The sequence below is a fragment of the Saccopteryx bilineata genome, chromosome 6, assembly GCF_036850765.1.
Source record: "Saccopteryx bilineata isolate mSacBil1 chromosome 6, mSacBil1_pri_phased_curated, whole genome shotgun sequence".
NCBI lineage: Eukaryota > Metazoa > Chordata > Mammalia > Chiroptera > Emballonuridae > Saccopteryx > Saccopteryx bilineata.
In genome coordinates, this window is record NC_089495.1 from 109029342 (window position 1) to 109045960 (window position 16619).

The 16619-nt window shown below is 42.3% G+C and overlaps 1 protein-coding gene across 1 annotated transcript in view; it reads left to right on the plus strand.

Moving 5' to 3' along the window:
• Nucleotides 1-3684: 3684 nt before the first annotated feature.
• Nucleotides 3685-16619, plus strand: part of WDFY2 (WD repeat and FYVE domain containing 2) — a 199556-nt gene continuing 186621 nt past the window's right edge. Inside the window, exon 1 of the mRNA XM_066234063.1 lies at nucleotides 3685-4060. Within this exon, the coding sequence (XP_066090160.1) occupies nucleotides 3924-4060 (137 nt within the window). The 5' untranslated portion in view covers nucleotides 3685-3923. The remainder of the gene's footprint in view (nucleotides 4061-16619) is intronic.

Sequence of the window (16619 nt, forward strand, 5' to 3'; positions counted from 1 at the left end):
CTTGTGGGTGGGAGAGTGGGGCTGAGCAGTCTTAATTTCCTAGAACAGGCAGGAGTTCTACCTGGGCTTCTGATAGTTATTTGCTTTCTGAAATTGCATAGTAGGCCTCTCTCTTGGATACCAATTACTCACTTTGGTACGGTCATCTGCCTGTTGTATGTATTCTCCCAAGGATCGTCCCATCCCAGGATTTAGGGTGAGGTATAGATTCCAGTCTTCTCATTATACTCTAATAAAATATAGTTAATTCAAATCCAAACTCACCACTTTTTCTCTGTATTAATTCATCCATTCAACAAATACAGTATGCCTCCTAACATTCCAGGTACTATTCTAGGGGCTAGAAATACAATAATAAACAGGAAGACAATGTCCTTCCTCTCTTGGAGTTTCTCTTCTAGATGAGAAAGATTAAAAAATAAATAAGAGGCCCTGGCCGGTTGGCTCAGCGGTAGAGCATTGGCCTGGCGCACGGGGGACCCGGGTTCGATTCCGGTCCAGGGCACATAGGAGAAGCGCCCATTTGCTTCTCCACACCCCCCCCCCCTTCCTCTCTGTCTCTCTCTTCCCCTCCCGCAGCCAAGGCTCCATTGGAGCAGGGATGGCCCGGGCTGGGGATGGCTCCTTGTCCTCTGCCCCAGGCGCTAGAGTGGCTCTGGTCGCTGCAGGGCGACGCCCCGGAGGAGCAGAGCATCGCCCCCTGGTGGGCAGAGCTCACCCCTGGTGGGCGTGCCGGGTGGATCCCGGTCGGGCGCATGCGGGAGTCTGTCTGACTGTCTCTCCCTGTTTCCAGCTTTAGAAAAATACAAAAAATAAAAAAATAAATTAAAAAAAAAAAAAGAAACAAATGAGGTTATTTTGAGTAGAAGTAAATACTGTGAGAAAAATAAAACGGTGATTTGACAGTGAGTGTTATGAACAAGTGGAGTATGTTAGAGCTGGGAGGGTAAGACTCTTTAAGGAGCTAACACTGGAGCTGAAGCCTGAGCAGTGAAAAGAAAGTAGCCAGAGGATGAACACAGTTGGTATAAAAGCCACCAGCAGGAAGGAGGTTGGTGTTTTTTGGGAATTTCCAAGCCTGGGCTTGAAGAGGTGAAGTTGGAGAGTCAGTTTATCCCAAGTGCAATGGTAAGCCACTGATTAGTTTCAGTTTATCCCAAGTGCAATGGTAAGCCACTGATTAGTTTTAAGCAGAGGTGTAACTGATCTGGTTTACATTTTAAAACAAAATCCTCTGGCTATTGTGATAAAAATGGATTGTATGAGTTTTGAGGGAATGGGCTCAATGAGAAGAAGCAGGGAAAGGAATTAGCTACTGTGCTAGTAGTGGCCAGAGATGATTATGCCTGTACTGGGTTAGAGATGATACAAGTGAGACAATTCAAGATAAACTTTGGAGGCAGAACTGATAGGACTTGTTAAAGATTTGGATATGAGTTGGGAAGAAATGAGATAAAATTAAGAACAACACTAGTAAGTTAGTTCGAACAATTGGGTGACTGATGCAGTAGATTTAAAGATGCTTGTTGGGATATTTGGAACACCTGTTTCAGAGCAGCATTAGACATAGAAATCTGGAGCTCCGGACTGAGGTCAGGGGTGGAGATAAAAATATGGGAGTGTAAGCTCTGAAGGGAAAAAAAAAGAAAAGAAAAAGACACCCACTTAGAAGGGCTCCCGGTAGCTAACCAAGCTCAAATAAAAAAAAAAACAGAGCCTAGCAGCCATTTCTGTACAGAAGCCTCTCCTGCAAACTGTACTTCGCAGAGAAACTTGCACTGAACTGCCTGCCTGCACTGTGTTTCTGCTGTCTGACCCAGCCATTATAAAGGACTTCATGGAATCCTATTTTAATCAGTAGGACTGAAGCTTTCCCTATTCAATTGGAGGTGTTCAGTTCTGACAAACCAGAGTGGCTGTATTCTGACCAATCAGTACAGTGAGTTTTGGACCAATCAACCTGTGAGGATTTGGAGTCCTCATTTGTCAAGGATAGGCCAATTAGGGACAGGGGGCAGGGAGTTGTGCCATATAAGACAGCTTCTCTCTGGCTCTGATTGTTTCACTTTCTCACTCAAGGCAGTATTTTCCTGAATGAGCTGAAACATGGAAGATTTCTCACCCAAGCATAGTGCAGCAGGCCAGCACAGTGCAGAGCAGAACATCTAGAGCAAAGCACAGCTGTCTAGCCAGACAAAGGTGTGGCTCTGTGGTAGGTGTTATCCTCCGGTACACTGATGAGTAACCTGAGGCGTAGAGAAGTGGAATGCTTTGTTCTACATCCAAAGCTGGAAAATATCTCACTCATTCAGGGGCCTCAGAGAATTTCCGCAAAGACTGGTTGTAGTAAAGAGTTGCACTGTGCTTTGAGAGAGGTTCTTTGCAGCATACCACCTTGGCTGCCAAAAACCTACTTTAGAAATGCATTACCACAACACATGTCCCATTCTTTTCCCAGCTCTAGCATGTTATTTTTCTGACCTCCAGAGGCCCTGTCAGTCCACTCACTCTAGACCATGACTACTATTCAGCTAACTTGTTAAGTCTTAGCTGGCTCAGTGGGGTTATCATATAATGAAAGATGTCACTTGCCAGGCCTGTACCAGGAACCTAATATTCATTCAATAATCACAATAATTCTCTCCATTGTCTCTGGAGCAAGCTAGAAAGGTTGATTGCTGGGGAATGGAAAGAAGTAAGGACCAGGAGCAGAGGGATTTGGGTTCAAGTTGGGGGGACCTATGGCCTTAACTTAGAGCTAAAGTAAACTTGGGCTAGTAACTTAACCATGTAAGAAAACTGGGAGGTTGACACTACATGATTTCTAAACCCCCTCAAAGACTCTAGTATGAGAGATTCCCTTCTTCCCCACCCTTAGAATTCCACTATTATGTGCAGCGGCCTGAAACAAGGACATAGGACAGACTGTTGAGCTGGGGTTGCCCTTCAGCTCCCTGTTAGAGGTCAGTCCTGGTCGCATCTCCACCAATGGCCAGGGAGGCTACTAAGCTCCCCAGGCCAGGAGCCCAGAGAAGTGGGCGATGGGTCATTCAAGTACAAGGGAGACATGGCTCCGAAAACCTACAACTCCCTAGAGTCCATGGGATGTCAGGGCCTATTGCATGTTGGGAGAGGTAAGCCACCTCCGGCCGCACTTCATTGTTGAGGCAGCTCTGGCCAGGTAAACTGTGCGCATGCCCAGTTATGTCCCAACTAGTTCAGCTTCTTCCTGCTGGCGTGTTTTTCCGGCCTCGCCCAGGCGCGGTTTTCCCTGCCCAATCTCCCGCCCTCTTTTCAAGGATTTTTTTAAGGGGGCGAGGCCGCAGGCAAACGTGTTCCCAGGGGTGTGGACACGGGCGTTTATAGATTAAGGAGGGAGATAACTAAAAACTGGATGGTGGCGAGGATGGAAAAATGCCCACACATCCTAGCGAAGGTGCGCCCGCTAGGGTTTGGGAACTGAGGAGGGGCGGGGCGGGAGAGGCGGAAATGGGCAAGCAGGCAGACGCACGCGCTTTGGGCTGCCAGCGCCCCGCCCCCAGTTAGGTTTCCCCTTCTCCTCCTTCTCCTCCTCCTTCTCCTCCTTCACCGCCCTTCCGGAAGTGCAGCTAGCCACCCTGGCCCCAACCGGCGGCCCCCCCTGCGGCAGGCCCCTCCCCCCGCGGCCCCGCCCCCTGGCTTTCCGCTCCCTCCGCTGGTGGTGGCGCCGAGTTGCAGCACTAGTGGTGGCGGTTTCGGTGCCCGAAGCCGGGAGCGCGGAGTCGTTCCCAGGGGCGGCGGCCAGGCTATGATCGCAGGACCCCGGCATCCCGCTCGGGCCAGCCAGAGTCCTTGTCTTAGTGTGTGCCTGTGGCCGAGCGGGCTCCTCAACCCGCTCCCACTGCGTGGTTGGCAGCGGCGCTCCCGGCGCGCCCCCTCTTTCGATGGCGACGGAGATCCAGTCCAAGCCCCTGACCCGCAAGCCGATCCTGCTGCAGCGGGTCGAGGGGTCCCAGGAGGTGGTGAATATGGCCGTGATCGTTCCCAAGGAGGAGGGCGTCATCAGCGTCTCGGAGGACAGGTACAGACCGCTGCCCTTCGGCCGCGAGGAGGGGCGGGACGGGCCGGGGCGACCCCGAACCCTCGTCCGGGTCTGTGCCTCAATCTCGGCACAAGTGTAGATATGCGCTCTCAAGTTTTTATAACAACACGTATCCTGGTGGTTCCGGTGTCCAGCTGCGCTCTGCCGCCGCTGCGTGTCGGGGGAAAGCGGAGCTCGGACAGCGGCGTTGAGTTCTGGGCTCCCCCGGGGTCGGGTGACGCCTGCCCGCGCCAGGGTGGCCCTTTGACTAACGGCATGCGGCCGCTGGACCTTGGTCCAGCCCTGAGGGCGGGAGGGGGAGAGGAAGGAGCCGCACGACCCTGCAGCTGTGTGCGTGGGGAAGATGCCCCGGGCCGCCTCTGCCAAAATAACTGAGGGTTTTGAGTACTGTGGTACAGTTCTTGGGGCTTCAAACTGAGAAAGCAAATGCCACTGTTCTCCCAGACATTACCACGGAATCCGGATCTGCTAGACATCTTCCATTGGATTCAATGAATATTGCAACTTGGGAAGAGTAACTTTGGATTTCTGCCCGAAGGAGAGGTGTCATCTCTCCTTTGCCTTCCTTTTCTTATCTCTTCGAGCTCAAAGGGAAGCGCCTAGAACTTACAAGGGACCACTGCTGCAAATAGTTGTTGAGTTCCTTCTCTTTGCTTGCTTCCTTTCTTTTTGCTTTAATTTTGCTTAGTTTGCAGAAGTGGAGCCAGTTCTGTCTTTAATATTCTCCCTCATTCTTCAGACAAAGCGTATTTGATTTAATATCCGCCAATATGCAGAACTAGGCAGACGAAGCTAATGCACAGATAATGCTGCTTGAATATATAGTAAACTTACAGTATTTTCTGAAATTGTTGCTTTGACAATATCAACTAGCACTCTAAAAAATTTAACACTGTAGAGGTAAATGACAAGGGGCTTTAACATTGAAATAGTTGTTAGGTATTCTTAATGTAAGTTCAAATTCTGCTGAGGTAGAGAGTATTTTTTCTCTGTGACTCCTAAAATTTAAAGTTGTAGGCAGAGGTTAAGCAACCAAGTGTTCATTATTGTCCTTACAGTCATTTCAGCACTTTTTATACAATATACTTTGTATACAATGTAGCCTCAAATTTGCCTGATAGGTCTATTTATACCATAGGTTCTTCAATATAACTAGGATGGGTATATTATGCTTGTCTACATCATAGTCCATACAAATGGACAAAAGGATATATTTTCTGTACAGATCCAACTGACAAGATTGTAAACATACAACAATGGCAAGGAGTGTGCAATAAACAAAAGAAACTTATGGCTGGAATAGAATACATGGATATAGAAACCTTTTGAAATTCACAAGGAAGTTGTATGAGTGTATAATTTTTCAATAGAGGCAAAATTCTGTGAAAGAGATTGCTTCTGACCTAGAATGTCTTTTGTTGCAGAATTGTTTTTAAAGGAATGTATAGATAGATGTCACTTTTTCCAGGATGTAACTCCTAGAGATGAAACTGCTTAGCCTAACTGCTATTAGGAGATTCATAAGTAAGTTGGTTGAATCAAGTAAAAGGAGAAAAAGGTAGTTAAGCCTAAGTTCCTTTAATATTAGTTTTGAGACTTTTTGCTTTGGTTGATGATTTTGGGAGTAGAGGTAGACCTTCATAGTATTTTTTTAAATTAATTTATTTTTTACAGAGACAGAGAGTGAGTCAGAGAGAGGGGTAGACAAGGACAAACAGACAGGAACGGAGAGATGAGAAGCATCAATCATTAGTTTTTCATTGCGCGTTACGACACCTTAGTTGTTCATTGATTGCTTTCTCATATGTGCCTTCACCACGGGCCCTCAGCAGGCTGGGTAACCCCTTGCTGGAGCCAGCAACCTTGGGTCCAAGCTGGTGGGATTTTGCTCAAACCAGATGAGCCCGTGGTCAAGCTGGCGACCTTGGGGTCTCGAACCTGGGTCCTCTGCATCCCAGTCCGATGCTCTATCCAGTGCGCCACTGCCTGGTCAGGCGACTTTCATAGTATTTTAAGTTCAGTGGGATCATAGAGGTTGTTTGCTGTAACAGCTTATTTTACAAATGACAAAATTTATTGCCAGAGAATTTACCTGCCCAAATTTATATAGCTGGTGGTAAATCCAGGGGTCAGGAACCTTTTTGGCTGAGAGAGTCATGAACACCACATATTTTAAAATGTAATTCCGTGGGAGCCATACAACAACCCGTGTACTTTACGCATTATCCAATAAAAATTTGGTGTTGTCCCGGAGGACAGCTGTGATTGGCTCCAGCCACTTGCAACCATGAACATGAGAAGTAGGAAATGAATGGATTGTAATACATGAGAATGTTTTATATTTTTAATGTTTGTTTTTTTTTTATTAAAGATTTGTCTGAGAGCCAGATGCAGCCATCAAAAGAGCCACATCTTGCTCGCGAGCCATAGGTTCCTGACCCCTGTCCTAAGTCATCTAATTCCCATATCAGTGTTTATCTTGCTGGAAACAGTCTTAGGGGATGCACTTCAAAGTATTGTAGAAACTAAAGTAGCATATATGAAAGAAACTGAAAGGTAAATTTTTATTTGATTATGGAACAAAAGAAATTGATTTATGTCAATATATTACTTTAATTTTCACTTTTCTAGTTTATAATGTAAATGCTAGAATTTATTTTATTAGAGTCACTGTTAAATAAATAAGGCCCACCCATAAGTCCAGGATTATTCTTTATGTATATTCTGTTATTACTCAAATCCACAAGTCTGTGTTTCTGTACTCACACAGAAAATAACTTTGTTATTTAGAGCTCAGTTTCAATTAGTCTTCATTAAAGGAGAATTGATCTGTATTCTTGCTTTTCAAAATCCCATGTCACTTTCACTAAAAATATGAAGATAGAATATTGATTTTCATATAAACCTACAAATATTTCCATTAACTTTAGCTAGAAACTAAGTAACCTTCATTCCTGAACTGTATGGTTAAACCACAGCTAATGTCCTATTCCTGAATGTCAGTGTCCCATAAGTTCTTTTGAAACCTTGGTTTTCCTTTTTGACCTCTGACTCCCGATAGCCTTTAATAACTTTGAAAACATTTTACATTTTCTATTTTAAACAGTATTATAGTTATTTGTCCATTTATCTTCTGCAGAAGTCCCCTCTGGTGACGATATGTGCATCTTTTTTTTTCTTTTGAAGAAAAATTGATTCTTTAATAATCAATGCTGGGAGAACCAGTTAGTCATTTGGATAAAAAAATAAAGCTAGATATCATTCTGAATTCTTAATCCTTAATCTGTATTCTAGACAGTACAATTACTTAAAGGTAAAAATTGAAATAAAAATGGTAGAAGAAGGGTAACTTTTATAATTAATCATGGAGATCTTTCTAAGTTTGGAAGAACCATAAAAATTTTTTTTGATAAATTTGACTTCCTAAAAATTTTACTTTAACCTTGACTATTTAAAAATTTTTATGAAAAAAGAAAAACCCTAAAAACCCCAGCTAAAGGCAAATGACAAAGTGAGGGAAAACATTTGTAGCACATATGATAGATAAAGACTTGTTTCCTTTGTTTCACACATTAGTAAGATGTAGGATTATTCATAGAAAAATAAAAATGGCTTGACTTGTGGTAGCGTAGTGGATGGAACATCGACCCTGAATGGTGAGATCACTAGTACAAATGGTTTGAAACCCTGAGCTTGCCCGGTCAAGGCACATACAAATGCTACTTGTTCCCTCTTTCTTTCTCCTTACCTTTTTAAAATTAATAAATAAAGTCTTTAAAAAAAAAAAAGAACAGAAATAAAAATGGCTGATAACCTTACTTAATATTAATTAAAGAAGATCAAATGAAATACCATGTTTTGCCTACCAGATGGGCAACATTTCTTTTAACTGAATTATTGGGGTTATATGTGCATCTTATTCATTGTATTATTTTTGGGGCCTAGTGTGTTTGACACACAGTAGACCTAGACCCTTAATAAACATTCGTTGTATCAATGACTGATTTATTTTTGTTTTTCTTGAAAGCACAGCAGCATCTTAACCATTGTAGACATTTGATTGATATTTGTTGAATGAATTTTATGACCACCTTAAAAAGCACCGTGTAGACAAATGTATAGCCTTGTGGGAAAAGGATTGGACAGGATGGCCTTAAAACTTTCGAAGTCCATGCATTACTTCATTCCATCAACACATCTGGGTTTCCTACTGTTTCAAGCACATGTGCGCAATACATTGGTGAAAACAACAAAGTTTTTTCAGGAAATTTTAGAAGGTAATAAAACCACAACCCTAAGCCTGACCTCTGGTGGTGCGGTGGATAAAGCGACCTGGAATGCTGGGGCCGCTGGTTCAAAACTCCAGGCTTGTCCAGTCAAGGCACATACAAGAAATGACTACTACGAGTCGATGCTTCCTGCTCCTACCTATCTGAATGGTGAGATCGCTATTACAAATGGTTTGAAACCCTGAGCTTGCCAGGTCAAGCTACATACAAATGCTACTTGTTGCCTCTTTCTTTCTCCTTACCTTTTTAAAATTAATAAATTTTAAAGTCTTTAAAAAAAAAAAAGAACAGAAATAAAAATGGCTGATAACCTTACTTAATATTAATTAAAGAATATCAAATGAAGTATTATGTTTTACCTACCAGATTGCTAACCTCTCTTAAATCAATAAATAAAAAGCCCCCACAACTGCTAAGATTCATTATTGAAAAGGGAATTTTCAGATGCAGAAGAATGACTGGATTCAACAGTTGTTTTGTTTTTGTTTTCGAATTTTTCCGAAGTGAGAAGTAAGGAGGCAGATAGGCTCCCACATGCGCCCGACTGGGATCCATCGGGCATGCCCACTAGGGGGTGATGCTCTGCCCATCTGGGGCAATGCTCCGTTGCAACCAGAGCCATTCTAGAGCCTGAGGTGGAGGCCATGGAGCCATCCTCAGTGCCTGGGCCAACTTTTGCTCCAGTGGAGCCTTGACTGTGGGAGGGGAAGAGAAAGATAGAGAAAAAGGAGAGAGGGAAGGGTGGAGAAGCAGATGGGTGCTTCTCCTGTGCGCCCTGCCTGGGAATCGAACCTGGGACTTCACACACCTGGCCTACATTCTACCACGGAGCCAACCAGCCAGGGCTGTCCACAGTTTTTGTTGTACTCTACATACTCTACATTTTACTTTTCTTTAAAGGGTCCTTTCACTTGGACTACCATTTTTCACCCAGTAGTTCTGTAGTAGACTGATGATGTTCTCATCTGCAGGCCAGGAGTGGATAAAACTGCACCTTGAGGGCATCAGCACCGTTAAGACAGCCTGGAACTTGACTGGATACCAAGGGAGGAAATATAAGAAATTTAGAACAATCTGACTTAAGGTATAGATTTCTGCTATCATAAAACAGCTTGTCCCCAGAATTCACCATCCTTATCTGAGTATTTGTGCTTTTGTTTAGCTGGGTCCCATCTCTAACGGACAAACCCAACTTTGGCTGTCTGAGTCCCTCACTTCCCACCTTCCTTCTAGACTGTCTATTCTGAGTGAATGTCGTTTTAACATTCCTTGCTTAGGAGCTTCCTCTCTGGCTTAATTTTGATTAAGACTGATGTCTTGTCTGCAGTTTACCAAGGGCTCCCTTGTCTAGTGGCAGCTTCTCCCAAGTGTTGAAGGTCAAGAGAGACTTCTCTGGGTAGGACCCAGCCTTATCCAGACCTTTATCTTTGTAAATTCTTTATAGGCATATCTTATAGGTCAACAATGTTAGCATTCATACAGAGAGTTTCAGTAATTCTAGGTAGTTAGCTTTAGACAATTTTAGGAAATTTTTTGTTTACTAGGAGTCTATACCCATGCAATAGGTAAAAGTGTTTTTTAAAAATATCAGTATAAGTTGTGCTGAATGAAAACAGGTACAAACGATGTCCTCTGGGGTTGCCAAGGACATCTCCTCAGTTTGTGGTGGTTAAAGAAAATGAGCTCTGCTCCAGATGGGTCTTGCAAGATGAAAAGGAGTGCATATGAAAAAGCTAGAGAAGAGGAGAAGGCATTCTAGTAGAGGAGAAAGAGGAAACTCCCTTTCATTAGAGGCACTAGAAAGGACTGGGTGATGGGTAAACTTAGGAGCCAGTCTGCTGAAATTCAGAATCCAGCTCTGTGTGTCACACTTTGAAGAACCTGGAAAATTAGTGTCTCCAGGGGAATAACTGTAATAGTAAAAATTCACAAAACCTCTGGGTGCGATAATTTGGACTTCTCTTTCGGGTAAGAGGGGCCCTGAGGGTGTGGTGGTGAGTTGGGGAGAGGGGACTCTGGGAAACTGCTGCTGTATATTCTGACTTGATTCAGGGCTAGTTCCTACAACATAGCTGTATTCTGTAAGCCCTGAAAGCAGGCAGAAACTGCAGATAAAAGGGAGCCAGAATTTTTTTTTAACCTCATATTAAGTGATTTGATCCCCAGCTTAGCAGTAAGGAGATAGGCAATTTATGTCCCTGAATGAAACTAAACACTGGCTGAATAATCATTGTTTGGAGTAGAATAGTCTGGAGGAGGTAGTGAGGTATCGGGAGCAAAGATATTTAAGTTGAGCCAGAGGGGAGTTTAATACTATCTTTAGGCTAGGGTAACTTTACAAAAGGGGATACAGGCAAGAAATGGCTGGGACAAGAGAGAGATTCAGTTATTTTAATCTCGGCTCCTATTTTCTGACTTTGAACTACCATGATTCTAAGTGGCCATGACCATTTGATTTTCTTGAAAAGAAATCTTAAAATGTCATTTTGTTTTATAAATCCACGTGCTATTGTTTCATTTACCTTTGATTCTTTTCATTGTTAAATTGCATTATATCAGTTCTCTTGTTGAAACTGTTAGTTTCACTAATACTTAATCTTGGCTCAGTTCAATTGAGTTTCTGGTGAAGATTTTTACCTATTTTGTAACACTTGCATAAAAAATAATGCAAATTAAACTTTTTCTCAGTGCAAACGTAGTTCTGAAAGGTGAGGACTTCTGGGTGCGATGGGGTGAGGTCTCTAAAGTTGACAGAATTACACCCATCTAAACTAATTTTTTTTTTTATATAAAGGATGAGTCTTTTTTTTTTAATTTTATTTATTTATTTATTCATTTTTAGAGAGGAGAGAGAGGGCGAGAGAGAGGGGGGGGGGGAGGAGCTGGAAGCATCAACTTCCATATGTGCCTTGACCAGGCAAGCCCAGGGTTTCGAACTGGCGACCTCAGCATTTCCAGGTCAACGCTTTATCCACTGCGCCACCACAGGTCAGGCAATCTAAACTAATTTTTGAGTGTGTCAAGTCTCTATTTAAAACTTTAAACTGCACTTGAGACTCATTACTATGCAGTCATAATTGATGGTTTTGAGGTCCCAAATTGGGAATTTGCTTCATATAATTGTTGAAAATTAGACCTTTATGCTGGATTCATAACATTAGGTAATGTTTCTGCCAGCAAATCTGTCTGGAAACAGGATGCCTCTATGTCTGTAAAGACCAGGATACAGGTCGGTTGTTAAAACAAAAGATCACTATTGGAAAGCTTATTCAAAGAGGCTCACTAGAGGAGACTTAGTTCCAGTGACCCCAAAACGCCCGATGGCTCTGAATTTCCTTACACCAGGGGTCCCCAAACTTTTTACACAGGGGGCCAGTTCACTGTCCCTCAGACTGTTGGAGGGCCGGACTATAAAAAAAACTATGAACAAATTCCTATGCACACTGCACATATCTTATTTTAAAGTAAAAAAACAAAACAGGAACAAATACAATATTTAAAATAAAGAACAAGTAAATTTAAATCAACAAACTGACCAATATTTCAATGGGAACTATGCTCCTCTCACTGACCACCAATGAAAGAGGTGCCCCTTCCGGAAGTGCGGTGGGGGCCGGATAAATGGCCTCAGGGGGCCGCATGTGGCCCGCGGGGCCGTAGTTTGGGGACCCCTGCCTTACACAGTTAAACTGGATTCTGGCCAGGACCTCAAAAGTCCGAATTGGGGTACATTCATCTGAATATTATAAGGCAATGGGAAGTAGTAGAGTGGCAATTGTGGCACTCCTGTAATAAGTGATTCACAGATTGTAAAATCCTGACCAGCTATCAAGGGTAACTAAACTTACTTTGAAAAAAAAACTAGGTAAAAGTCATAAGATGTTAGTAGCCAGAGGGACTTCAAAGAGCTAATCTTTTCCGAGAAAAAAAAAAAATCAAATCTTTAAAAACAAATGCTGCTTTTTATTTGTATATCATCTTTACCTGGCTCTTTTTTCACTTTGAATTTGGCTTTGAGAGGGAGACATTTTCTGTTTGTTGTTGAGAACCATTGTAATGTCATTAAAAATAACAGTTTTGGGGAAATTAAAATACAGCATTTAGAAATAGAAAGTTAATTGATTTAAGACTATTTCAGCGTCAGCCCCAGCATATGGACATTCCAGGTTCAATTCCTGGTCAGGACACACAGGAGAAGCCACCATTTGCTTCTCTCTCTCTCCCTCTCTACCTTCTTTCCCTCTTCCCTTCCTGTAGCCAGTGGCTCAATTAGTTCAAGCTTCGGCCTTGGGTGCTGAGGATGGCTTGGTTGATCTGAGCATCAGCCTCAGGCACTAAATAGCTTGATTGATTTGAGCATTGGCCCCAGACAGGTTGCTGGGTGGATTCCAATTGGGGTGCATGCAGGAGTCTGTCTCACAATCTCCCCTCCTCTTACTTAAAAAAATAAAAAAATAAAAAATTTTAAAAAGATTTTTGCAAGTAGTGATCTATTGATATTTATAACACTAAACTAAATTATATATAGTACATGATTACTTACCTGAGAAGAAAATGGTCATCAAGGCAAACTTTTCTTCTCAATTGTAGTAACAGAATAGAAGGAATTCAAAAGAAGGTAACACTCATTTTTTTTCAGGAATAGATCTCTCAAGGAGAGTGCCATAATTACCCTAGGAATTCCCTAAAGCAGAAAAAAATAACTTTCCTTGTGCAACTTTAGTAAACAGTCTCATTAACTCTTTTATTTATTTTTCTTTAAAGGGCAGGGGGATTCCTCATCCAAATGCTTCATTTAGTCATTAGTGGAAATTAAACCAGAGATGTAAGAAACTAACAAAAGACCAAAAAGGAAAGAAAGTCATCTATCTACCTGTCTCTTGGCAGGGAGTGCTGCTTTGTGCTTTGTGTGCCTTTAATTGAAGGATTCTTGGAGAAGCACTGGGACTGAGGTGTCTGATTTAGCTGTGCCCTGCATTGACCTTGGGCGTTTCCCAGGGCATCTCATCACTTAGCCTCTGTTTCTCCATCTGGCAAAGGAGCACGCAGAATTTCTTAGCTGCGACTGTGGCACTACGGTTTGCCCATGTAGTGACTAGATAAATGTCCAGTCTCTGCACCACATCATCCTGAAACCTCAAGTGGAGATAAGTGTGCAGAAAAGCATGCAGAGGGAAAAAGGGGTGAAAAGATGCTTTCCTGAGCCTCGGAGTGGGAGCAGGTATTCCTGGATGAAGTAGTGAGGAGGTTTTTATCTTCTATTGGTGCTTGATACCTGGTTAAACTGGATTCCTTATATTTCTACTTCTTGATAAATCCTTCAGTTTCAGATACTGAGCAGTTTAACTCTGGGTGGTTTGCAGGCCCTCAAATCAGCAGTGCTTTTGAAAATTTTCTGATCACAGATCATAGTAAGAAATATATTTAGCATTAACTACCCATGACTCACATATGTTGACACATACACAAATATATAACTAAAACAAAAGTTTTGGAAAATGGTATTTTTTAAATGGGACTTGCATTGCTGGTATTTTTCTTCTATGATAGCCTTTTAAAACTTCTGGCAGTGATTTATTCAGTTGATTTCATACCCATAATGGTTAAGAACAATAGTTTGAAATACAGTACCTTAAAGCAGTGGTTTTCAACCTGTGTGCTGTAAGAGTTTTTAAAACATGCAATACCTGACTTGCTTAGCCAGGGCATTGACCTCTTTTCCCTTAGATTGTCAAAAAAATGACAACAGCTAACATGACAATCGCCATCCGGTGTGAATGAACTAAAATGATACCTATTTTGTTTGTAAAAACAGCAAAAAATATATTTTTTGGAGTGCTGCAGAATTTTAGTAATTAGTTTATGTGTGCCATGAGATGAAAATCACCGGGTTAGAGAAACTGTCGAAGTTTTATACTTTTTCTCTGTGTATAAGATGGTATACAGTTCAACTTAGGGACATCACCCTACCCAGACTAACCCACTCCTGGCTCCCCTACCTTTCTGAATTCCTACTGGGATCATTGTAAAGTTGACCTGTCTCACCAGAAGCCTCCAAGTCAGAAGATAATAATTGTAAGTCCTTTGAACTCACAGTCGCAGGGTTCAGAAAAAAAAAAAACAGGAGTACAGCAAATTGAGCAGATGTTTTGGCTTCTTGTGTTTATTTATTACTGAATTAGGACTCAGAAATGATGTCTTATCTAAGTTTCAAATGTCAGTAATTAAGCTCTTTGTGTGACTATACTTTTCTTTTAACTGGGCAGATTTGCCTATAATATGGAACTGTTTATGGGTTTTGTTTTTCATTAGTTATTAAGTTTTTTATCTTTTCAGTTTCTAAGGATCAACTTATATTTTAAGTAATCATAATAGTAATCCTCTGGGTCTGTTTACATTTTAAATAAAAATAATATAACCATAATAAAGAATAACTGCTTATTCTCGCACAATGACGATTAGTGTTTTACGTATTACCTTGTAGCAGTTTTTCTAATGTGGCTTTCAAAAATATGACAATATACTTTTATATTCTTGCCCCCCACTTAAAATAAGCCACCAATATCTAGTCTTTAAGTGGCCATTTTTTTCTTCGGCATTTACTCGTATTTAATGCTTGTGTTATATGAACTTGACCCTGGATCGCCCATCATGAATAAGACAGCCAGCGCTCAAAGTGCTGAGTGGTTATGTCATAATTTTTTTTTCCTTTTTTTTTTTTTGCATTTTTCTGAAGCTGGAAACAGGGAGAGACAGTCAGACTCCCGCATGCGCCCGACCGGGATCCACCCGGCACGCCCACCAGGGGGCGACGCTCTGCCCATCCTGGGCGTCGCCATGTTGCGACCAGAGCGTCTCTAGCACCTGAGGCAGAGGCCACAGAGCCATCCCCAGCGCCTGGGCCATCTTTGCTCCAATGGAGCCTTGGCTGCGGGAGGGGAAGAGAGAGACAGAGAGGAAGGCGCGGCGGAGGAGTGGAGAAGCAAATGGGCGCTTCTCCTGTGTGCCCTGGCCGGGAATCGAACCCGGGTCCTCCGCACGCTAGGCCGACGCTCTACCGCTGAGCCAACCGGCCAGGGCGGTTATGTCATAATTTATCCAACACTTATTGTTGGCTATTTACATTATTTTCAGTTTTAAAAATGTTATAATGGACATTGTTGTACATATAGGTATCCCCTGCCCCCCAGATATTTGGATTATTTCTTCAGGAAAGATTATAAGAAGAGATTGCTGTATTGCTTTTCAAAAGGTTTGTGCCACCTGTAATATTTACAGTGACACAGGAGGACATTAGTTTGGCCCCATCTGACCAGCCATGATATTATTATTTAAAGGTACTTCTTCATAATTTACTTGATAGTGGTACTTCATTGATGTTTAATTTGTATGTTTTGGTTGGCTAGTGAATATTTTTCTATTTGCTTGTTTACTTGTTATTTTTCCTTTTGTGAATTGTCAGTTCCTATCCTTTGTCTGTTTCTCCCTTAAATTCTCTTGGTTCTTCTGAACAATTTCTTATACATACATTCTATAGCTGCTATAAGGATATTATCGCTATGTCTGTTAAAATCCAGTTCTCTCTTATACTCTGTTGTTTGCCTTTTCTTTTTCAGTATTTTTCTGAAGTGAGAAGAGGGGAGGCAGAGAGACAGACAGACTCCCACATATGCCAAACCAGGATCCACCGGCAAGCCCACTAGGGGGCGATGCTCTGACTATCTGGGTTGTTGCTCCATTGCACCCGGAGCCATTCTAGCACCTGAGGTGGAGGCCATGGAGCCATCCTCAGTGCCTGGGACAACTTTGCTCCAAAGGAGCCTTGGCTGTGGGAAGGGAAGAGAGAGAGAGAAAGGAGAGGGAGAAGGGTGGAGAAGCAGATGGGTGCTTCTCCTATGTGCCCTGGCCGGAAATCTAACCTAGGACATTCACATGTGAGGCTGAAGCTGTAACACTGAGCCAACTGGCTAGGGCTGCCTTTTTATTTTACTTAGAAAACATTTACTTTTTTTTCCAAAAAAGTTTTTTTAATTTCTATTTTATTGATTTTAGCGAGAGAGGAAGGGAGAGAAAGAGACAGGAAACATCAGTCTGTTCCTGTATGTGCTTGACCACAGATCGAACTGGCAACCTCAGAGCTTCTGGACGAAGCTCTAACCAACTGAGCTATCCCGCCAGCACAGAAAACATTTACTTTGTAATTTAACTACACCTTTTTAATTGAAATTTCTTCCATCATTCTTTGTTTT